Here is a 24,040-nt window from a genome sequence, read left to right on the forward strand (position 1 = left end):
TCCAACTGAGACAGTTGGACTTTATGGAGCAACCCAGGCTGCTCTTGGGAGCAGGCTCACCCTGTGCTGCTGGCTCCCCCTCCCCTCCTCTGCAAACGCCTGTACTCTACATTTCAGAAACCTAAGTCTGACACGGTGAGGACTTCCCTCCGCCTACTAACGGCCAGTGCCTACCGGCTCCAGTCAGAGTGCAGAAAGGCTCTCCCAGGAGACTCGAGCTTGCCCACGGATGTGCAGCTGGTCACACAGCAGGTCATCCAGTGTGCTTATGACATTGCCAAGGCCGCCAAACAGCTGGTCACAATCACCACCAAAGAGAACAGCAGCTGAGCTGCGGGTGCCGCCCTCCTGTTGTCTGGAAAGTCCGGCTGCAATGTAGACATGAACTTTGCAGATTTTTACAAAAAAACGTTTAATGATGACTTAAAACTTTTTAAGAGAAAACTCAGTATTATTTTTGCATGTTTTCTAACAGATTTTTGACTGTAATTTAACCCTTGCCTTATTTGTGCCTGTTTGCAGCTTAGTTCTGTCCTGTTGGATTGTCACCAAGTGCTTACTTAGGTCATGACCCCATGTGTTTAAAAGTAATTGTTCAGAGTTTGTTACAACTTTCCCATCCTTTAAAATCTCCACCAATGCCTAAAACTATAATTGATATTTTTAGTAAAACATTTTCGTAAGAGATAAGAAAATTGGATTTTAAAGCAGCAGGAGCAGCAGCTCTTCCTTCCAAGTGTCGGCAGTGAGAGAGCTTTCCGTCCTGGGGCCTCAGCTCGGGTGTCTCCAGGTGTGTGGAGAGCAGGGCCTCGCCGCTCCCCGGGGACAGCGCATCTCTTAGGAGTGACCGGAACTGATCCTTTTCTAACTTTTGTATCATGTTAAGTGTTGTCTTATTTAATATTTTTATCTTGATTTTCTATCTATAAAGATTTTACCATCATTTTGAAGTCTCCATAATGTCCAAAAAAGTAGTTACAGATCCACCCTCCACATCAGGCTCCAGTTGGCCACACTCAGAGCAGGAGCACCACCGATTGTGGGGGCCTGCTTCCCCCCAAGGCAGACAGTTCACTGTGAACTTGAGGCAGAGATCCGTCAGTCAGTCAGTGTCACAGGCCTTGCTGACGTCCTTTGCGTGTCTCCTCTGGAAGGACGTCTTCCCAGGTAAGACGCAGGCTCTCAGGTTCCCCGTCTCCTCACTGGCACTTCCTGACTAGAAACCCTGTGGCATTGCAGGAAGAGCTCCCCGTGTGCCCTCCCCACAAGGGCAGAGGTTGACACCCAGGCCATGACAGCACTGGGGTTTGCTGTGCTGAAGGCGCTTTGTCCTGAGTATTAGAGAGAGCCCGACCCTGGTTCACACACCGCTTCTCTTCTGTGCAGGTGGGGCTCAGGCTATAACGCCAACCAGCCAGGTGCACAGCCCACCCAGCCTGTGAGGACAGCAGCTTCTCCCACTCGCGCCTCTCACGCTGCTGTGCAGAGTAGACTATGGCTGCCGGCACTTTGCCTTTGGGTTGTTTGACCTCTTTCTAATTAGCAGTGCGGAAGGTCAGTCCAGATGTGCCCACCCTCACTGGAGGAAGTGAGGTGTGGCCTCCAGACTGCCTCCCACAGCCTCTGCTGGGCTCTGTAACCCCCACAGGAGTGCTGGTGTTACCGGACACCAGAACCTGTGAGCCAGCTCTGGAAGGCAGCCATCAGTCTCCCATAGAACAACTAAAGTGAAGTGGCCTCACCGTGCCGAGCCTGACTCATAAATCCCACTACTGGTCAGATTGTCCTGGAAACAGCGTCACCACAAAGTCGGGCTCACAACTCAGATGGCCCAAGCTGTGGCATGGGAAAGGACCAGCAAACCAGAGGCCAGGCCCACTCATCACTGTATACAAACCTAAGTGCCACCTCCCTGTAGGATGTCCAGGAGGGCCTTTTAGAAAGGGGCCTGCTACTTCGAGCTCAGGCATCGTCTTTGACAAGCTTTTCCTAGTGCTTCAAGGACTACTGCCTTCCCGGCAGGCTCCCTGGAGCTGGTTCCAATCCTGAGCTGGTTCCCACCATCCCCAGGGAGAACAGGCCTCTGTCAGAAGCTTCTAGGGAGAGAGCTGTATGAGGTGGAGCCTCGTAGAACACTGTCCACAGGAAATCAAAGAACATGGGGCCAGTACAGCATTTCCAGATGCTCCCAAGAACACCAGAACTCAGTCAGTCCCATGTCCTCAGGCTGAAGCTCCTGAGTGGAGGCCTGAGGGGACAGCAGGAGGGGCCCACACAGACTCCTGAGACCTGGGCCTGGAATATACTGCTTCTGTAAGCAAATACACTCTGTCTCAATGCCTACCCTGGCCATTTTTTGCATGTGGGTCCCATCGTCTTGCAGGAGTGAGCTCTGCATCCAATCTGGCTGCCCTGTCCCTTCTCTGAGATTCTGCCTTCCTGCCCGTGTACCCCACTTTCTAAGACCAAGAGGATGAAGATACAGTTGATGGAGCAGGCCCTGCCCCGAGCTCCATTCCCAGAAGGCACCATGGCCTCAGCACCATGGTTCTTACTTGCCAAAGACTAAGTCTAGTGTTGCATGCAATGGTGGGGGCTCTACCCTGACTGCAGTGACCTCCGTCGCAGAACCAGCTTGAAAGTAGCATATTTCATCCTCCATGGCTTCCACGAACTTGTAGTCCGTTTTCCTTTCCTTCCTTGTCCTAGTTGGATATAACCCACGCTCTTACAAAGCAAAGTGCCTGCATAGAGGAAAGAGGATGCATTGCACACCCGGTGCTAACCCCTCGCTCGTCCTCCTGTGGTGGCTTCTCAGTCGGCGTCCTGGTCCTGAAGTTACTGTCCCCTCCTGTAAAGCCGTTCTGGAATCTGTGCCCATTGGTTATGCAATAAATAGTCTCTCTCAACGTGTGGTCGTACGTCTCCCTCCAACTGCCGGGTGTTCCTGGGCACTGGGTGGGGCAGGGTGTTGAGGTTTGGTCTTTTATCGATTGTCTTGTCGTACTAAGTGCAGGCCCCCAAGACCTGGTTGTCCCAGAGACCAGGGAGTCCCCACTGAAGGCACTAAGTGACCCTGCCTGCCAGGTTAGTTCTGATTGGTAAATAAAAAAGCCAACAGCTGGGAAGAGGAGACATAGGTGGGGTTTAGGTTTTAAGGGCGCAGGGTTGGAGGAGGACCATGAGGAGAAGGTGGTAGGAGGAGGAAGGAGAGTAGCCATGGGTTAGGAGTAAAGAAAACGTGGCCCTCAGGGCTGGCCAACTGGAGTTAAGAGCAGCCCAGATGAAACAGTCCTAACTCGGTTACGATAGGAAATAGATTCTAACAGCATAGAGGGCAGGCAGCTGCCCTGCTTTTAGACTGGTTAGGGCTTGTTGTGAATATGAAGTTGTGTATGTGTTTCACCTGGGAACTTAAATATTTAACAAAGGCAGGGAAGAAACCTCAGGCCCAGATTAAATACTTTCTGCAACAGTAGGGCAAGCTCCCGTGTCACGGTCTCCGTAAGGAGACGTGCTGTTTTAAGTCTCATTCTCTTGGGACACCCAGCTGAGTCTATTCAGGCCGTTGGTTTTGTATTTGAGGCAGGGGTCTCATGTAGCTCAGGTGTGCGTCCGTCCCCCTGCCTCTGCTTCCCGAACGCTGGAATTACAAGCATGTGCCACCATGCCTAGCTGTTCGCCCATGTATCCATTTATCTGGCACACTTTCTTACCCCAGTCATTTTTAGTTCAGCCCAAGCCGGCTCAGCACATATTCCCTCACCCTTCCCATCAGGCATCGGGCGATGGAAACAGCCCAGCAGTCTGTTTCTCTTTCAGAGCAAGAGCCCTGCGCAGGTGTGCACAGGGACTGCACTTGGGCTTGTTGGGGCCACCCTCAGCCCCCCCAGCATGTCTTGAGAAGTGACTTGATACTAAAGATGAAAGGAGGAGGGGACAAAAGGACCATTTTGAGCAAGGTAGAATGTTCTACCCTGTGTGGCCCAGCTTCCCAGGAAGAACATGGAAGGGCCCACAACCCTCAGGTCAGACCAGCATCTCACAGTCACAGTGCTGCCTAGGCTAGGATCCCAAGAAGCACTGCGGAGCTGCTGTGCCTATCCCAGACCCACCCTGATCTCTCACTGCATTGTGTGAGCACTGGAGCTGCTGCTGCTGCTGCTGCTCTGTACCATGCCGGAAGGCACTGCACTGCTGCAGACACGCTGTGAGGACCACACAGCACTTCTCCAGCTCTTGATCAGACATCATTAATTCCAGCTGCTGCTGCCTGTGTTGGGCGCTGCTCGGTTCTTTGTGGGTGACTTCTTCGAAGTACTGGTGAGATATCTGAGCCAGTAAAGGGGCTTGCCTCGGAGCCTAAAAACCTGAGTTTGATCCCCGGAACCCACATGGTAGAGAAAATCAACTTCCGCCATTGTCCTCTCACCCCGTGAGTGCACCGTGGCAGGTGTACACACACAGAGGAGCACAGAAACGAACCTCTGCGGTCTTCACAGTAGCGTATGGCAGAAGGTGTGTTCCCATCTGACAGGAGAAGCCAGCACGCGAGGAGGCAAATTCCCCCAGCGTGGGGAAGGTGAGGAATCTGGCAGTTGATATAACTGAGGTAAAGAAGCCACTGACAGCACCTCTGGAAGCCTCAAAGCCACTGCCAGGGCCTCACTAAGGCTGCTCAAATGGCTCTCGGCTGTCAGCCTGGGGCCTCCACAGCATGGTCTGTGCCGAGCTCTCAGGCCGGTGCCCTAGGACTGCTTGTCAGCTGAGGCCGACAGAAAGGGCTGCCGAGCTTTGCCCACTGAATTGGCACTGTGCAAGCGTGCCCTCCATCTGCAGGCTGGGCACAGGCCACTCACACAGAGGGACCCAAGAGTCCTGCCTGCTACCCGGCAGGCCAAGGGTGCGAGGTTGTTCAGGAACCACCTCTGCCCTCTGACCTTCAACCTGACTGCAAGTCCTCACACCTGCTTCCTATATCCAGGCGTCATGGAGCAGGGCTCCAAGAGGTAGGTATGATCTCGACATCCAACCTCCACATCCAACCCCCACATCCTGCACTCCTGGCTCTTGCTCCCCATCCCGCACCCCCCACAGCCCCTTCTCTAAGTCTCTAAACTGTTCACAGCCTCAGAATCTAATTTGTCTCCCAAATGGGGCATCTCTAAGGGGCTCTAGAGTCTCTTCCTACAGAACCCCTTCCCTCCCTGGGCTCACCCTCCTTGTCTCTCAGACCCACCTCGGTTCCTGATTCAAGTGGGGGATTCTGCCCATACCCCAGGCAGAGATGGGGCAGGCACCCCAGCAGACTAGGTCTTCCAAGCTCTATGTTTTAAGTTCCCTCCAGCCCACATCTCCATAATCATTTCACAGAAGACATGGGCCCAGGAGGAGACATCTGACTGCCGTGTGGTGGGCACCAAGGATTGGAACCGGAAACTGGGCCAAGGAGGGCCTCGCACGCTCCCTCGTTCAGTGTGACTGCCCATATCTGCAGGATTATAAAGTGCCCACTTGGGGGTTGGGGATTTAGCTCAGTGGTAGAGCGCTGGCCTAGCGAGCGCAAGGCCCTGGGTTCGGTCCCCAGCTCCGAAAAAAAAGAAAAAAAATAAATAAATAAAGTGCCCACTTGTGAGCGCACTACCAGGCGAGGATCCCAAGCAGTATTGGCTTTACAAGGCCCTGTGGGCCCTCTGTCCTCTATTTCCGGGTGGAAGCTTGTGTGCGTCTCCAGTAGAGTTTGGCTTTACTAAACGTGTGACAAGGCCTTAGAATGGCTTTCCGGATCCTATGTAGTCCCATCCTGGTGCTTGGGGGCAGGGGCCTGGCCCTGACAGGAGACTCCCACACTCACACAGGACGGGTGAGTTTTTCCTGCTAGTAGCATGCCATAGGTGCTAGGGTTTGGCTCCTGTTTACCGTGTCACTTTATCACTCAGATTTACCTTTTACATCATCGGTTTTTAAAAATTTATTACATTTTTATTTTCTGTCTCGAGCTCCTACTGCTGTGTGCAATGAAACACTATGACCAAAAGCAAGTTGGAGAGGAAAGGGTTAATTCGGCTCTCACTTCCACATTGGAGGAGGAAGTCAGGCAGGAGCTGGTGCTGCTTACTGACTTGCTCCCCCTGGCTTGCTCAGCCTGCTTTGTTACAGAACCCAGGGGTGGCTCCACCCACCATGAGAGGGACCCTCCTTTATTGGTCACTAATTGGGAAAACGTCTTACAGCTGAGTCTCATGGAGGTGTTTTTCTCAGCTGAGGCTCCTTTTTCTCTGGTGACTCTAACTTGTGTCGAGTTGACACAGAAGCAGCCAGGAGGCTGTCTGTCCATGGACGGGGGACAAGTGGGAACCAGAAGACATCCTGTAGGAATCGGTTCTCTCTGAGGCTCCCATAGACTGAACTCGGCAGTCAGACTCTGCAGCAAGCTCCATTACATGTCAGCCCCTCAGCAGCCCTGTTGAGTGTCTTAGTTTCTTTCTCTTCGAAAGCTACAACTGTTCTTTCTCCATGGAATTGTATAGGCAAATACCCACCCCACCCCTATACAAAAGCATGGAGAAGCAGCTCAGTAGGTAGCGTGCTTACCACGCATGTACGAAGCCCCCAGTAAACCACACCAACCAGCCTGGGCAGCACGTGCCAGAAAGGAAAAATACCATTTATCCTGTTAGAAGTCACCATAATGGAGATTTGTTTCCTTAGGAACTGGGATTCTGTAATTACTGCTTTGAACAACTTTCTAACCTAACCAGGCAAGACTGCTTCTCTGGGGCTTGGCTCGGAAGCCTTCTGCTGTTTGAGCGGGTGGGCACCTTAGCGAATGAGCGCTCACAGGGCCTGGGCTGTTTCCTGGACCAGGATGCAGGATGGTGTGTTCCAGGGCTTCTGGGAGGCCACTGCAGGCCAGTGACTGTCACTGCAGGTTTGAGTGTGTAAAAGGACCAACTGCATTGTGAGGAAAAGATGGGGTGACGTCCGCATCTCCAACAGTAGGAAGGAGGTGGGAGAAACTCTGGGTTGGTGTCAGGACAGATTGTGTCAACGTACTGAGAACACAGAGAGCAGATGGAATTCTGGGTTGTGATGGAGTCGGGACTCATTTGAAGACTGCCTACCTAGCTCGGGACCGAGGCTCCATGGTGAGGGTGTGAGAGTGGGAGGAAGCCTGCGGCCCCATGAAGTACCGATGTGGGATGTGGGTGTTATGAAAACTAGAGGCGGCTGGAAGCTGGGTGTGGCCAGTTAGGCTATGTGCTCAGTGCCATCTTGGGAGTCGCAGCTCAGGTGGCATGAACGGGGTGGGAGGACTTTTATGAATGCCCTGCCTACAGTCACTGGGGGAATGGAGCACTGGCTGTTTCAGGGAAAGGAACGCAGGGAGCTGCGGGCTTGTGTTCTGAGGAGAGCACCTTGGGGCAGCACGCTGGCGGCCTCATGTCCTCAAGTGAGAATTAAGACACTGTAGCTACTTCTCACAGAAACGTGACTGTGTTCTGGTGACCATAAAGGTTGCCTTCCTCAGATGAGATGTCACACTCCACGTGGCTGACCCAGGCCAGGCCATGGAGGGCATCACAGTCCTGAGAGCGACTGCTTTAGTTCATGAACAGAGAGCTCCTAAGATCCAGGTGGAAGGAAAGCTTCCTGTCCATAGAGAACAGGGCTGTGTTGACTCCCTGTGGCGCCATGGTTGGTCTCCTGCTATGCTGTCTGTGTGTCTGTGGCTGGGTCTAGTGTCTAACTCCTGCCAGGGCCTTCCGAAGGCCTGGCTCCCCTCGGGAGACTGATGAGAGCAGCCCAAAGGACAGGCTGTCTGCACAGAGCACCGGGTATTCCACAGCCACAGCAGCTGCGACCCGACTCTGTACACATGGATCGCCAGAGGACCTGACTCAAGAAGCTTGGACCATTGTATCAAACGGGGTCCTGTGCTCCATGATGACATGCCAGTCACACCCAGCGCCCACCAGCCTACCGCAGCAGAAAGCAGCCTCCACAGCCTGAGGTGAAACAGCTTTACTTCACAGTCAGTGTGCATTTGAAAAGGGCGAGTGCTCGAAAGTGTGTGAGGTAAACAGCGCTGGGGCCGCATCCGAGAACCAAGGCAGGAAATGAAACAGACTGAGAAGCCATGCAGCCCTCAAACCCAGGCTCTTCTACCTCTGGGTTCCCATGACCAGAGCAAACACCCTATAGTCTGCAGAGTTGGCAGAATCTTGAATACAGGGACGAAAGGAAGGCTACAGAGAGATACAAGTCATAACAATCCAACTCTCGCGACCAGGACCCAGAGCCGCTTGCAGAGGTGAATTGGGATCTAACAGTGGGGACACGCTCATCTGTGATTCTGAGTCTCGTGCCATTTCGCCAGTGTTCCTCTGGGCACCTAACTCCCATGGGGCTGCACATAGATAGGCCTTCCCCAGACTCGAAAGGTCACTGTCAACCCTGTCTCTATTGGGCCAGCCAACCAAGGGACCCTGAGGACTCGAGAGGTGGCACGTGTTGGGCTCAAGTGCTCTCTATAGGACTCTGCTTCTTGATGGTGTAGAGCTGAGGTGAGGACCATAGGTGAAAGGTCAAGTACCCCACACTAAGCACCCCCAGCTCCTATGGGTAGCTCTCACAACACTTCCAAACAAGGGCTCCTTTGTCACTGTCTTTCCAGACTGCCGGCTCTTCCGCAATACACACCATGTGATCCTTGGGGCTACACAGCTCACAACTGAAACTAACTACACCAAGACCTATGAGTCTACCTCCAATAGCTTAACTTCTAACGGCAACTGTAAAACCTAAAAGGCTCTCTCCTCCCTCTGCCTGGTCCTCCCTAGAGCAGACAACTACAGGGGAGACAAGAGAACTTACTATCCTGTCATGGAATATGACTTCTTCGAATAGCTCTAAAATCTACTTATAAAGCAGTGTGTGACCTCGGGGGGCACTGCAGACATGAGTCTGTAAGGCCTGTCTGGGTGAGGACGGCAGGGAAGGGCTCTCAGCAGGGCCGCACACCCATGGCATCCTGACATCTATGGACCATGATGCGCTCACAGGCATGGCTCAAATGGTCAGCAGCACCCTGAGCCTTGGCCAGAACCAACACTGTACAACTGCCGCGAGCTCTGTCACGTCGGCTTGCTTCTCTGTGTTCAACGTCAGTCCCAGGCAATCCTGAGGTGTCCATGAATCTGAGAAAAGAAAGCATAACATTTAATTAGGTCAGCAGTCGGGAACACTGGGAACCGACTCCCTTTTATTAGGAGCATCCAACTGAGTTTTCACTTATGGCTGAGAGCCTTGTCTCTGAGATGTAAATAAGGCCCTTTATGACCTGCCCTGAGACATGTGCGTGTGCTCTGTGAAGCAGATCCTGACATTCTGATGTGTGCCCAGGTGACTTTGGAAATGCTGTTCCCTGTGCTTGGAGCCCTCTGTCTACAGGGCTTTGATGTTCTTCAGTAAATGGAAGCCCTACTCTAGTCTTACTCCACCCAAGCCCCTGGTTCTCGGACAGTGACGCAATGAATGCTCTCCTGCAGCACACAGCCGTCAGAATACCAGGGGCCCAGCTCCAGAGAGCCTAGTCAGCGGGTCCCTCACGATAAGCACAACAGCCCTTGCTCCTCCATGCTGCCCTGCTCAGGGTGCAAACAGAAAGATGCACAGAAAGCGACTACAGCAGAAGGAAAGGGGGGACAGGTTAGGTCTCTTGGTTACCTGGCTTCACTGGGCAGCTAGGACCTCGCCCCACTGTCATCTCTCACCAGCTATGCCCCGGGCTCTTCTAGATTGCACTTTGCCCCCCAACAGAGTGGGCAGACACAAGATCAGCCATCAGCCTCTTGGGCTTTGCCAAGGCTGAAGCAGCAGGGACTGGAGCAGAACTCTCGGACCATCTGTGGTCCAGTCAAGGAACAGCAGACGCTATCACCAGTCGGGACAGACAGACACGAGGAGGAGACAAGAAGAGCTCGGGATGGAGCTATGGAGGCTTGGCACTTGGTAGGTGCCTACCTTGGGCCTGTAGCCCCTCTTCACCATGGTCCTCGCCTCCTGCTGCAGCCGGGCGTTGGAGAGCTGTTCTGCCTTCTTGGCCTCCTTCTCTTCCTCCTCCTCCTGCCGGGCTGCTTCCCACTCCTGGAACTGGCGCTCCGCAACCTGGACACCAACAACAGAGTCACCAAAGACAAGACCCGCAGGGCACAGCCCCCTTCAAGCAAGAACACGGATGGCAAGTGCCAGCAGCCAGAAGAACCTGAGGGCTGGGAAAGGCCATGCGGATGGCACTGTGAACCTTGTGACAATTCTCAATGCACCCATGTGTTTGGAGAACAGTGTGATGGAAGAAAAGGGACAGTGACATGGGCCTGGCTTCCACAGACTAAGAACCCAGAATGCACCAGGGCCATGGCTCAGTGGTCAGGACAAACTGCTCTACAGAGAAGTAGCTCAGTGCCCAGCAAACACAGGCGAGTGGCTTTCACCTGCTTGTGACTTAGCACCAGGAGAGCCAGTGCCTCCTATTGGCCACCTTGGACACCGCACACAAGTACACAGACCCACATTCAGACACTCAGACGCACACACAGACAGACACACAGACACAGACACACACACACACGCACACACACAGAGTATTCTTTTAATGTCAGGAAGCTGCAGAAACCAACAGGGATTTGGAGGTGAGGAAGCAATGGAACAGCATCAGGGAACTCCGAGCTCTGCTCTGCAGGGTCCCGAGAACCTTGCAGAGCCTGCGCCTCCAGGGCCCCGTCCTGAAGAGGCTTCCCTCGCCCTTGAGCCCCACCTGGGCTTCCAGCTCCTGCTTCCTGGCTGACTTCAGCTCTTCACTCTCTTCCTTTGCCCGCAGAGCTAACTGCTTCCCCTCCTCGAGACTCTTGATGAGTTCTTCCCTGTATTTTAGGGTCTCCTCTTGTGCTCGCCGGTTCTGTTCAATCTTTTCTTGGATCTGCTGCTGCCTGCCGGTCAGAACCTGGCCAAGGGGGAAAGGAAGGTTTGCATTTCCGTCTAAAGCATCTGTTCCAAGTCTCGTCCTGGATACAACCACATCCACACCAGCCCAGTCTAACCCGCCCTAATACACAGAGAGCCGGCCTGAGCCACAGCCCAGTGTGGGCCGCTGCTCGCTCATCCATCCCAACTGTCCTGGTCAGTTTAGTTTGTTTTTCTAACTCTCACACACTAGAATCATCTGGGAAGGAGATTCTCAGTGAGAAAACACCTCCATAGGCGGGCCTATAGGCAGGTCGGTAGGGAATTTTCTTGGTTAATGACTACCATGAAGGACCCAGTCCACTGTGGATGGTGCTACCCTCGGGTGGGTGTGTGGCCCCAAGTTGTAAGAGGAAGCAAGCTGAGCCAGTCCTGAGGAGCAAGCCGGCAAGCAGCATCGCTCCATGGCCTCTGCTTCTGTTCCTGGCTCCCTCAGAGACAGACTGCCCTGAGAGCTGGGAGCCCAATAGACCCTTTCCTCTCCAGCTGCTGTAGCTCATGTGTCCCCTCACAACAGAACCCTAAAAGATACCAACCTACAGCACACAGCAGTGCTTTGGGGAAGACAGCAAAACGCTGGGGAGGCCTCCACACAAGCGAGGAGGAGCTTCAGAGAAACATATGTGACTCAGCCCACAGTGGTGGCCACACAGGTAGGCAGGATGAAGCCACACATCCCCTCTCCTGCTCGGAGGTAATTCCTGCTAATCAACCTGTTGTCATTTGCAACTTGGACCCTGACCCAGAGCAATCTGATGTTCCAGCCCCAGCCCAGGAACCAAGGAGCCACCAGACCTGACACATGCCCTGCAAGGAAGGGGACAATAACATGGCCACGAGCGGGGGACACTGAAGTGAGGAAGAGGGAAAGCCACAGGCTGCATTATCCAAACGCAGACATGACAGTTCCAGCCCACTCTGGCATAACTCTCAGGGCAGAGGTGACAATGACTTGGCAGCTTGGTGACAAGGTTCCTTGCAGCCCTCACAGATGCTGCTCCACTGGACCCTAGGGAGCCCCCCTGAGGGTGGCGGAACACGCAGCTGCGTGGTGTTGCCACTGCTGAGGAGCTGAGCGACTGCTGACGAGAGCGCTCCAAATCAAGTGCACGGTAGGAAGCCCAGACGCTGTGGTTTTGGAGTTACCTCGCTCATCAGTTTGTCCCGCGCGCTCTGCTCTCGAGCCCACTCTGCTTCTCTCTTTTCCCACATCTCTTTGGCCTCTTCCCTGGACAAACACAAAAGGGACAGGAGAGGCTCTACGCCATCACCAAAGGCTGATGGATGGGAGGGCACACGCAGGCGCCAAGCTTCAGGCAAGTGCATCCACACCAGCTTTCCTATGATGACAGTTAAGGACAACACTTCTGTAGTATTTCAGGTCATCATTTAGCGCTGAGGTAATAAAACCAACAGGCCAGAGACAGGAGAAGGCTACCGCCTGCCCCAGAGCCCAGTCACCACCCCATTGGGATGACCACCGGCTTACCTCAAGGCAGCAAGCAACCTCCTCGGATCTCCATGAGCCATATGCCCACCACTTGGCTGAATGTCAGGGTCCAATAACAGTGTCTGAACACCAGGGTATACTGCCTAATTATTTGGCTATTTCCGGGGCTGGAGAGATGGCTCAGCGGTTAAGAGCACTGACTGCTCTTCCAGAGGTCCTGAGTTCAATTCCCAGCACCCACATGGTGGCTCACAACCATCTGTAATGGGATCAGGTGCCCTCTTCTGGTGTGTCTGAGAACAGGGACAGTGCACTCACATAAATATTTCCATTTATGGGTTGGGCTTTTAGGCCCTAAAGCCAGGCACAGAGGCCAGCAGTCCCAGCCCCTAGGCGCTAAGGAGATCACTGAGGAGGTAGAGACCAGCCAAGGCGTTATGGTGGCACTATCATCAGGATCTTGTCAGGATCCAGACCCAATTGTTACAGAGCTAAGCAGCATTCAACAGTTCCGTTCGGAAGCAACCTCCTCACCCTGTTTTAAGACTTGACATGAACATGTCATTACTGTCACTCTGAACCTTTGAACCATGTTCCCTGGGGAAGGTGAGTGAGTTACAAGGACAGAGGTCTCAGAACAAAAGTGGCACACCCAAGAACCTGAGGGCACCTCCCAGAGCCTCCCGCCCGGACTGTCCCTCACCTCTGCAGCCCTCACCTCAGCACCCTCACCTCTGCAGCCCTGAGGGCACCTCCCAGAGCCTCCCGCCCCGGACTGTCCCCTCACCTCAGCAGCTGCTGCAGCTCTGCCTCCCGCTCCTTCTCCAGCTGCAGCTGCTCCTCAATGACCTGCTTCATCTGGGCCGCATCGGCCATGGCTTGCTCCCGCCTGGCCAGTTCGACTTGCTGCAACTCATTGTCCTTCTCCAGCAGTGCCTGCAGGATCCGCCCATCTGCCTCCTGGATGCAGGGGTGGGCTGGTCAGAGCCCTGGTGCAGCAAGGTGAGCCCGCCCGCCTTCCCACATAGTCTCTTCTACCCAGCCAAGTGGGGCCTGACACATTCTCAGGACCGAAGGGAAGGAGTTGGGCCACAGCATCCGCTTCAGGCACTGCACAGGTCAGAAACTTGGCCCCTCCTGCCACCTGTACCACCACAGGCACACGCCCCTGGACATGCATGACAACAGCACAGCTCAGAGCACTGTATGGTAGGAACCCGTCTAAGAAATTACAGCAGAACTTGAACAGACACACGCACGAACTGCTCACTGCAACTGTAAATGTAGGAGCCCAGAATCCCTGAACGCACACAGGCAGGGGGTGCTGGATTAGCCGTGTCTACACAGCTCAACACGACAACAAAAGCAGGGGGATCCAAGGTGCAGCAGAACGGTGACAGCTCACCCCCAGCATCCTACACTTCATGACAGAGACACCACGCAGCTACCGAGTACGTTTGTCTTTCCCATAAAAACGTCGTGAGCAACGCAACTGAACCGGCGCTGGGAAACGGCAGGAACTGCCTCAGGGGGCGTGGGGTAAGCAAGACCAGGAGATCTGTGCAGAAGCAGGCATGGCTGCAGACAGGAAGGACACCAAGGGAGGCCAGGAGAAGCCCGACGTGTGCCCACCGTGAAATGACTGCTAGTTTAGCCAGCTCACATCTGCATTGCCTCCACGGTTTTCCCATGAAGACCTAAGGGTGAGCCAGCCAGACTCAGCAGGTAGAGCCCCTGCCATACTGACCTGAGCTGAAGGAACGTCCTCCTCAGGAGTCTCCTCAGACTCCACGTGCACACGGTGCCACATGCCTGCCTCCCCACACTCTAGCATAACATTTCAGTTTCTGTTCACCGGTTCTGAGTGTTTCAACTGAATACATGTGCACCTTGTGTATACCTGGTGCCTTGGAGCACCAAGTGGGTGCTGGGAACCAAACCCAGGTCCTCTGCCAGAGCAGCAAGTGATCTGAAGCACTGAGCTGCCCCTCCACTCCCCAGCCTGCATTCATTCATTTACTTACTTATTTTAAATGAACACCTACACACCACGTATGGCGGCACATCCTTTAAACCCAGCACTTGGGAGGGAGAGGCAGATGGATTTCAGTGAGTTTGAGCCCAGTCTGGTCTACATAGCATGTTCCTAGCCAGCCAAGGGTACACAGTGAGAGCCTGTCTCAAAAAAAAACAGACAAATGCAGCTGGACAGATGGCTCAGCAGTTAAGAGCACTGACTGCTCTCCCAGAGGTCCTGAGTTCAAATCCCAGCAACCACACGATGGCTCACAATCATCTGCAATGAGATCTGATGCTCTCTTCTGGTGTGTCTGAAGACAGCCACAGTATATATATAAAGTATATATATATATAAATAAATCTTTAAAAAAAATGCAGCCCACCATGGCCGCACCAAGCCCCGGAAGGCACAGACTGGTAGTGTTGTCGAGTGTGACCCACTCTCCTCTGCACCGCCCCCAACACTGCTCTGGTCCCACCTGGGCTTTATGCAAGGACGCACGCACTCAGGTCCCGCCTGCGCAGTGGCGATACCGTTCCCAAAAGCCTGCCAGCACCACTCACTCACCAGCTCCTCCTGGATCTGCTGGGTGCGCCTGTTGAGCTGCGCATTATACTGATGTCGCAAGATGCGCCTGCAGAGGGGAACCAAGCCGCTTCAGTCCCGCAGAGCCAATCAATATCTGCTCACCGCAGGCCACACCCCCTTTGGATCTCAGAGGCCCGCCCCCCTGGAAGAGCCCAGGCTTCCCTACACACCCTAGCTCTGTCTTGCGCCGGACGATGGCCATCTGCTTCCTTTCGTCGTCCAGCCTTTCCAGTTCCCAGTGCTGCTTCAGCAGGTTCTCCTGTTCCTTCTTCAGTTTGGTGGCCTGTTGTAAGACGGGGCAAGCAGACTGTCCTCGTGCAACTCTCCGTGTCGGGCAGGTACTACGTAAGCACAGGCTGGCCTGGATGATCATGATCCCCTCATGTGTCTAATGAGTCCCACCTCAACTAAGCCTTGCTACAAGCCTGGCCCAGCCAGAGAGACTTCCTGTGCCGGCCCACACTAGCTAACTTAGCTTCAGTCTCTTGGGCCAGCACAGCCGCCATGGGGAAACCAGAGATGAACATGTCCTTGTCTGGACAAGGACACTATCTCTACATCCACAATGAGTGGTGGGCACTACATCCCTAGTTATTAAAACAATGGGGCGGGGAAAGGGACACAGGAGACCAAAGAGGAAAGGCCTCTCTCCATCTGAACAGAGGACTCTGCTCTCTCAGGAAACCACAGTGTTCTCAAAGGCAGCTCACTGGACCAAGATGCCTCATGACTTACACACCAAAGCCCAAACTCGTTACTAGTAGAATGCTGTGCACTGTGTGCTAGAGCATGTCCCACTGGAAAGACCCTGATCTAAAAGGCCCTGACGAGGCGTGTCACCCGAGCGGACAGGTGCGTCGCCCGAGCGGACAGGTGCGTCGCCCGAGCGGACAGGTGCGTCGCCCGAGCGGACAGGTGCGTCGCCCGAGCGGACAGGTGCGTCGCCCGAGCGGACAGGTGCGTCGCCCGAGCGGACAGGTGTGTCGCCCGAGCGGACAGGTGTGTCCTAGACCATAATGTTCCAAAGTCTGAGACACACTGGGGCATCTCAGCAGAACCAGGAAGGGGTACACGCATGAGAAGAGAGGACCCAGTCTGGATCCGGCTCACAGAACCCCCACCCCTGCTGTGATCTTCAGTCTGGTCAGGAGGGCTCCCCCTCACCTCCATCTCCTTCTGCTTCAGCTCCTCCATCTGCTGGCGCAGAGCCTCGGCCTGCAGCTGACCCTCTAGCTGCTTCCTCTCCTCCTCCGCTTTCAGCCTAGCCTCAGCTTCCTGGCGGGCGGCCGCATACTCGTTCTCAAACTGCTTGTTTTCCTGCCTCTCAGTGGCTTCTTGCTGTAAGAGGGCAACACATCAACATGCAGCCAGCAGAGATTCGGCTCCCTGTTGCCCTTCCGCTGAGGCAGGGCTCAGGCAAGCTCAGCCTGGAAGCCCCGAGGCTTCACAGTGCTGGGTTCTTCCTCCCCCCAAAGATGACTCAATGAACCTAAAAGCATCGTGTGGACTCAACCCCAGAGGGGCCCCGAGGGCTGCAGGAGATCAGCCAGGGTCCAGTGTTTGAGATGTAGGTTTACGATGCTGGGGCGGAGGTGGATGGCAGGTAAGGGCTCACGCTGCTCTTCCAGAGCTCCGCCCGCACCCAGATCAGGCCCCAGGCATTCTAACTCCCCCTCTGAGTGACCTGATGCCCCTCACCCAGCCTCTCAGATACTAGCACACACGGTACACACATACTCAGCTCCATGGTTAAAAGCACCAACTATGGATGCTCTTCCAGAGGACAGAGGACCCGGGTTCAATTCCCAGCACCTACATGGCAGCTCACAGCTGTCCATAACTCCACTCCCAGAGGATTCAACGCCGTATTCTGACCTCCAAAGGTACCAGGCGTGCTTGAAATACACAGACATACATGCAGGGAAAACACCCAGGCACGGAAAAATAAATTTTAAAAACTTTTTCTTAATTTAAGAAAAAGCTGTCAGAAGAACCCACGCTTGTAGCCTTAGTCTCGGGGAAGTGGAAACAGAGGGTCCCACGGGGCCTTGGAGGTCTGCTTGAGGAAGTTGTAGACTTCTGAAAGACCCTCCCTCAAAGAGACGGCTGGGCCCCGGGAAACATCTCTCACACCACACACACACATGAACACACTCGTGCAGACACCCGCACACACACCTAACATGTGCATGTACACACCTATACACACACAGGAACACGCATATGAGCATGTGCAAAGCAAACACCAGCCTGCACAGGCAGGAAGCAGCTATGCGGGCACCTGCTGCTCATCTGGTCAGGAGCATAGACCAGACAGTCACGAGTGTGTGAGGGTCACACATCACACACCACAGCGTCACAAGTGTGGACGGAGATGCACACAGTGTGTGAGGGTCGCACATTACACACCTGTTTTTTTTCTTCTTTCTGTGTTGCCCAGGAATTTATCACATGCTTCTTGTGAAGGTCCAACTCAATCTGAGGGTGAGAAAGAAAATATTAATTTCCCCAAGGGCCTGCGTGAGACTGACCGAGGTGACTTACTGCGGTCGGTGCCACCTGCTGGAACCTGACCATGACTCGCTGCCCCAACAAAAGCAGTCTGGATGAGGGCCAGGGTAGTCACGGCCTTCACACCTAAGGTCAATCCCTGGCACCACGTAAGTAAGAGGCAGGATGTGGTGAGATGCTCGTGGGATTCTGGCACCTCTGAGGTAAGGTGTGAGGCAGAGACAAGAGAACTTCTGCAAGCCCAGGAGTTCAAGGCCAGCTAGCACAGATTAACTGAGCAGCAGAAAGGGGCAAACTCTGTCTCTGCAAGGTGGGAGGGGAGCAGTTGACCTCTGACCTCCACACGAGGGCCACGACACATCCGTGGCCCTCACACACAACCATCAGTAAAATCAGCACCACCAATCTCAGTGTCCGGCAAGTAGGAGACCAAAGGGTCACGTGCTCCTAAGCCCCGCCTAAACCTGCAACAAAAGGGCAAATGCGCTCTCCAGGAACCCAGAGCTGCAATTGAAAGGAGAGCCCAGGAAACCTGGGTAAGCAGGGCCAGCCCTGAGCTTGGCTCACAAAAATCCTGGCTCAAACTCAGAGACCCAGCTGCCTCTGCCTCCCCAGTGCTGAGATTAAAGGAGTGAACCCCTGCATTCGGGAGGCAGAGGCAGGTGGATCTTTGTGAGTTCAAAGTCAGCCCAGTCTACACAGTGAGTTCCAGGACGGACAGGGCTACAGAGTGAGACCTTGCTTCAAAAAACCCCAAAAAACAACAACAAAAAGAAAAGAAAAAATGAGCCATTCCATCTAGCTTTCTTATTGTTTTAATATTTTTACATTTAGTGTATGGTGTTTGTGTATGTGTGTGTATATGTGTGTACGTGTGTGTATGTATGTACGTGTGTGTATGTATGTGTGTGTATGTGTATGTACGTGTATGTGTATGTATGTGCGTGTGTGTGTGTGTGTGTGTGTGTGTGTGTGTGTGTGTGTGTGTGTGTGTGACAACTGTAGATAACCTGTGAGAGTTGGTTCTGCCCTTCACCGGTGTTGGCCCTGGGATGAACTCAGGTCACCAGGTTTGGCAGCAAACACCTTTACCTGTGGAGCCATCTCATCTGGAGTCGCTACTGTCAATTTCTAGACACAACAAGCTACGTAAAGTGACAGTGTCAAACCTGTCCAAACATTGCTGAAGTGCGTAGACAGTAAGAGACTTAATGGCCTCCAGCCAACCTCTGTGAGTGACAGATGCCAACCAAGACATCACTCCCTCTGCCCCAGGATGCAGACATGGCTCCTGTCTCCTCCCAAGGCCAGGCTTCACCTCAGGAACCCAACATGCAGCACCACCCGGTCTGGCTCACTCTGACCACACTGCCAAGAGAAGCACCCCAGTGTGCAGCTGAGGGAGCACCCCAGCGTGCAGCTGAGAGGGAGCACCCCAGCGTGCAGCTGTGAGGGAGCACCCCAGCGTGCAGCTGTGAGGAGCACCCCAGCGTGCAGCTGTGAGGGAGCACCCCAGCGTGCAGCTGTGAGGAGCACCCCAGCGTGCAGCTGAGAGGGAGCACCCCAGCGTGCAGCTGTGAGGAGCACCCCAGCGTGCAGCTGAGAGGGAGCCCCCCAGCGTGCAGCTGTGAGGAGCACCCTGTGCTGCAGCTGTGAGGAGCACCCCAGCCGCAGCTGTGAGGGGAGCACCCCAGCGCAGCTGTGAGGAGCACCCCAGCTGCAGCTGTGAGGGAGCACCCCAGCTGCAGCAGCTGTGAGGGAGCACCCCAGCGGCAGCTGAGAGGGAGCACCCCAGCTGCAGCAGCTGAGGAGAGCACCCCAGCTGCAGCTGTGAGGGAGCACCCCAGCTGCAGCAGCTGTGAGGGGAGGACCCCAGCGGCAGCTGTGAGGGAGCACCCCAGCAGCAGCTGTGAGGGAGCACCCCAGCGTGCAGCTGTGAGGAGCACCCCAGCGTGCAGAAGACCTATTCCTCACTCCATATTATCCATCTGAAGCTCCTCCCCTCCAGAAACCTCTCTTGGAGACATCTTGAGCCCACTGCCCAGGTCTCTGCAGCCCACGGGGCAGGCAGAGAGCTCCTGGGCTGAAGAACAAATCCCCAAGGGTGGTCTGCGTGCCAGAGGTCACCGCTCAGCCCTGCCTGGCCCTCTTTTCCCCACTATATTTGTCCAACACACATCCAGACTCAGAAACAAAGGAACAAAATCTGAAAACACGATGTCACCTATGCAGGCGAAGTTCTCACCTCTCGAAGTTTCGGGTTGTTCTTCCTCCAGTGATCATACAGAAGTTGTTCAGCCATCTATCAAGAGACACAGGAGATGTGAGGTCGCTATCCGAATCCATCCACACTTAGACGAGGCACAACAGAGGGCAGCTCAGGCTGTGAGCTTCCTTTCAGTGTCGACACTCCGTCTGCCATTCAAACCTGCTTCCCTTGCACACGAGCTCTGGGGATAGGACATCAGAGCAGCCGAATGGAAGGCATGGGGAAATGCCTCTCCCAGCGGACAAGAGCTAGCTCAGATCTGGTGCTGCGGCCGGGTCCCTACTAGGAGCAGAAGTTTCCAAATACATACTAGGCTAAAATACATAGACCGAGGCTAGTTACCACTGAGACGCAAAAGATAAAATACAGAGTTCCCAGGCCTCTGTGGGACCACAGAACAGAAACAATGAAGGAGACTCCCATGCTGTGATCTATAAGCCACACACCAAACAGTCCCTGTAAGAGTGGGCGCTGGCCTCCGGCCGCTTGCCCTCAGTCTTGCTGGCACGCTCATCCATCCCGTGACTGTGGCCAGTGTGAGACTCTCTTCTGCAAGGTACAGTATGGAGGCATCTGCCCTCACTAAAAAGCCTCTGACCGATGAGCTGAGGCGGGACTGGAAGGTCGGGCATCCAGGGAAGAGAGGATTCTGGGAAATGCCAACACTGACAGACAGAGATAGACACATGAACCTAGGAGAGGTAACTAACCACGTGGCATGGCTTAGATAAGCCAAAGCCATTGGCCTAGGCATTCGTTCATATATAAGAAGTCTCAAGATTGTTATTTCAGGAAACAAAGAGGCCGGGTGGAAAAGAACGAGGTTACAATTACCTCCAACTTCTTCAGGATTCTAACATAGACTGAAAACCAGACTCCCAGCACCAGGCTGGGAGTGCAGAGACAACAGAGGGTCATGGGCTCAACAACTGTTGCATTCTTGGTCTGTCTGCTGTGGGACAGCCATTGTGGGCCAACCTGGGCTACATCCTCAAAGTACCAACAAAACATAGCCATACTCCCCAGCTGGCACAAATCTGTAACGTTTTACCCTATGTGGTTCAGATCATTGCTATGAGCAGGATCTTAACCTTCCCCCAGCCTCACACTTTAGAGGCTGGCTCTTGTCCTGGGAGGAGATTCACCTTTAATCCCAGCACTTGGAAGGCAGAGGCAGACAGATCTCTGGGAGTCTCAGGCCAGGCTGATCTATAAACAAAGTTCCAGGCAAACCAGAACTACACAGTGAGACCTTTCAAAAGAACAAAACCAACAATAAAAACAATGGCTTTCCAGCCTCTGGCACTATTCAGAGAAGCCAGGGGGTCTCTAGGGGGACAGGAACTAGCTGGAGACAACAGCCCACTGTGGTGGGTCTTTGAAGGCTATAGGCCAACCCCCCCTTTCTAACAGCCACTGCTTTCTGAGCCAGCAGAACTTGGAGCACCACTGGTCACTGACTCCATGCCTTCCTCACTACAATCGCTTGAGACCCTCAGAAACCACGAGCTAAACCTTTCCTCCCTGGGGGGACGGGGCAGTGGGTGCTTTCCCCACGGGCTTTAGTCACCTGATCATCTCATCCGACCAGGCACCCAAGAACAACCCCATAGATGCACTTGTGACTTCCGGCTGGGACTCCCCGCCCTGCAATCTGCTTCCGGTCTAGGGTAGTTACCAGTTTCCTTTGTTCTTCTCGGGCTGACTTCAGATCCCTGTGCTGCTCCCGGAGCCTTCGTTCCCGCAGGCTCATACTCAGCCTCAGTTCCTCCAGCTCTTCGGCCAGCAAGTCCTGCTCCTCCAGCATAAGCTTCCTGAGTCTCTCCCGCCGGACCTCCAGATTCTTCCTCCTCTCCTCCTCCATCTTACCACAGTAGAGGGCGTGCATGCTAGGTAAGGAGCCCACTTCGCATCAGTCACACCAGGTCACAGTTTGATATACATTTCTATATAAAGTTGGGGGGGTGTTAAACACCTACAGGGAAGACAACTGTTCTGAACCTGAAAACGCGCATCACCTCTGCCCAGCACATCCCAGTTTCCAGCATCACCAGGAGATAACTCAAGCTGTCAAAAGCCACAGTCCCTAAGCCCTGAGGCTACAATCCCCTGACTGGGGGGGGGGGACGGGCACTCAGACCCTAGCCTCCACCCGACATGCAGACACTTGCCTCCGCTGGTAGGAGGTCTTGGAGGTCCATTTGGACTGTTTGGAGTTGTGGAGGTCCCACGTCTTGAAATAGCGACTGTTCTGCTCCCACTGCTGGCGAAACTCGTCCTCCTGCTGTTGCTGGCGGTAGCGGAAATTCGCGGGTCTGCGGTTGGACCAATAAGAGGGCAGCGTGGGGAGCGCCATCTGAAGGGAACAGAAACAAGCAGTGGGCTAACTCCCATTTGGATGCCTCCTCTCTCTGTGGATGGCACTCACTCCTCCCTTGACTGCACCTTTATCACAGCTAGAAGACCCACATACCCGCCTTAGAACAACCTCAAGATCAATTTTTTTAGAATGAGGCCCACGCCAGAATGTTTTAAATGACTTGCCACCACGGCTGCAAAGTATCAATTTAAATAAACCCGCACTGTGCCCAGCAGTGGCCAGCCATGATCAGGGAAACTGCAGACATAGAAACTGTCCTTGACAAGGCTGGGTTAGGACATCGAGGACTTTTAAGTTCTGCACAAAACTGCAGGGGCAAGCAGGTCCCAGGGGCATGACCCAAAGGTCCCAGGTACTTTGGAGGCCGAGGCAGGAAGATCACTTGAGTCCAAGAGTACAAGGCCAACCTGGGCAAAACAGGAAGACCCCCTCGCCTCAAAAACAAACAAAAATAACCTGAGACAATGATGTAAAGATTAGGGCTGGAGAGATGGCTCAGCGGTTAAGAGCACTGACTGCTCTTCCATGAATCCTGAGTTCAAATCCCAGCAACCACATGGTGACTCACAACCATCTGTAATGGGATCCGATACCCTCTTCTGATGTGTCTGAAGACAGCGACAGTGTACTCACATGCATAAAATAAATAAATAATTTTTTTTAAATGGTGTAAAGTGCCAAGCGCTTGACATACAACTTTTTACAGGTCCCGCGGCGACCGCGACGCCTCGTCCCGCCCCTCGGCCCAGCCTAACCTCTGACTCCTGCGCCTGGCGCCGGAGGTTCGCCGGAGAAGAGTTGCCAGCCTTAGCTCGATCTCGCGCCCGCAGGCTCCGAGGGTCCCGCTGCGCCCGCTGCACAGACGCCAGCCGTTTCCTCGCCGGTTGCCGGGCAGCCCTCGGGACGACGGAGCACCGCGAAGGCCAAACCTCCTTCCGCGCGACACCAGCCGCTCTTCAAGAAAAAAAGGGAGTAGTGGGGAGGTTCTGGCGCGCCCTGGCGGTGGGAGGGAAACCGACAGTCATTGTTAGTCCTTGAAGTAAGGGAGGAAGAAAGGAAAAGAATCCTGACCCAATCAGGATGGTTTCCTGGGGTAGGGGAGTTAGCAAGAATGAGGTATGGGGGTGAGTGGTTACCTAGAGAGAGGGAGGGTGGAGGAGTAGGGATGGGAGGCAGGGGCGCGAGGGTTAGTTGAGGGGTGGAAGAGCAGGGAGGAGGACAGAAACCAAGGGAATAGGATAGAAGAGAAATAAATCCGTGTTTCTCAAACAAGGCACGTGAGAATCATCCCCTGGCCAGAGCGAAGAAATAAAGGATTTTCAAAGATCCACGGGTGTTTCCCATAGGCAACTGAGGCCGAGAACCGCTGGCCTCCGTAATAACAAGTCCTTGGTAAACTACTGTAGTCTTCAGATGGGTGGTGGGTATAAAGATTTTAATAGCTGTAACTCACATGTTCATGTACTACCTATGCCAGTAAAAAGAGAAAAGCAGCCTCGGAGGCTGTGTATATTTAGCATGCTCAAAACTCTGAGTTCAATCCCTACAATAATATAAAGTAGTATAATAATGTTTTATTTTACTAAAAAAACTAAAAGAGTGCCCCCCCAATAATGTAAAAATATAGATAAATATTCCATCAGTCATTTTTTCCTTCCATTTTCCCACCCACTTCTTTTCTCTCTCCTCGCCATTCCGTTGTTTCTCATGGAGCCAACGACCAGGTTCAAACCTGCAGCGTGCCGGCTGTGGCCATCCTGGTCGCCCTCTGACCCTAGGGCTGCCCTCTGCCTGCTT

The 24,040-nt window shown here is 53.9% G+C and overlaps 2 protein-coding genes and 1 long non-coding RNA gene across 9 annotated transcripts in view; 2 read left to right on the plus strand and 1 right to left on the minus strand.

The window, feature by feature from the left end:
• Positions 1–943, plus strand: part of Git2 (GIT ArfGAP 2) — a 41,646-nt gene extending 40,703 nt beyond the window's left edge. For all 6 annotated transcript variants that reach the window (XM_032887259.1, XM_032887254.1, XM_032887255.1 and 3 more), the window contains one exon: positions 118–943. In XM_032887259.1, the coding sequence (XP_032743150.1) occupies positions 118–330 (213 nt within the window). In that variant the 3' untranslated portion in view covers positions 331–943. The remainder of the gene's footprint in view (positions 1–117) is intronic.
• A 7,066-nt stretch (positions 944–8,009) lies between these two features.
• Positions 8,010–23,083, minus strand: Tchp (trichoplein keratin filament binding). 2 transcript variants are annotated; one of them, XM_032886779.1, is made up of 13 exons: positions 22,999–23,083; positions 22,035–22,219; positions 21,542–21,752; positions 19,840–19,896; positions 17,493–17,561; positions 16,248–16,421; positions 15,254–15,366; positions 15,063–15,129; positions 13,263–13,435; positions 12,172–12,253; positions 10,820–11,005; positions 10,027–10,170; positions 8,010–9,200 (listed from the first exon to the last, which is right to left on the minus strand). In XM_032886779.1, the coding sequence occupies exons 2-13, from the start codon at positions 22,217–22,219 to the stop codon at positions 9,168–9,170; spliced, it is 1,494 nt and encodes a 497-aa protein (XP_032742670.1). In that variant the 5' UTR covers positions 22,999–23,083; the 3' UTR covers positions 8,010–9,167. The 2 variants fall into 2 exon arrangements, with proteins under 2 accessions (XP_032742670.1, XP_032742671.1); XM_032886780.1 differs by having other exon boundaries at positions 22,938–23,031.
• LOC116885489 lies at positions 17,466–23,028 on the plus strand. Its single transcript, XR_004386011.1, has 3 exons — positions 17,466–17,743; positions 21,575–21,756; positions 22,950–23,028. It is a non-coding gene; the product is annotated as an uncharacterized LOC116885489 (long non-coding RNA).
• Positions 23,084–24,040: the final 957 nt, after the last annotated feature.

The sequence above is a fragment of the Rattus rattus genome, chromosome 16 (assembly GCF_011064425.1).
Source record: "Rattus rattus isolate New Zealand chromosome 16, Rrattus_CSIRO_v1, whole genome shotgun sequence".
NCBI classification, from domain to species: Eukaryota; Metazoa; Chordata; class Mammalia; order Rodentia; family Muridae; genus Rattus; species Rattus rattus.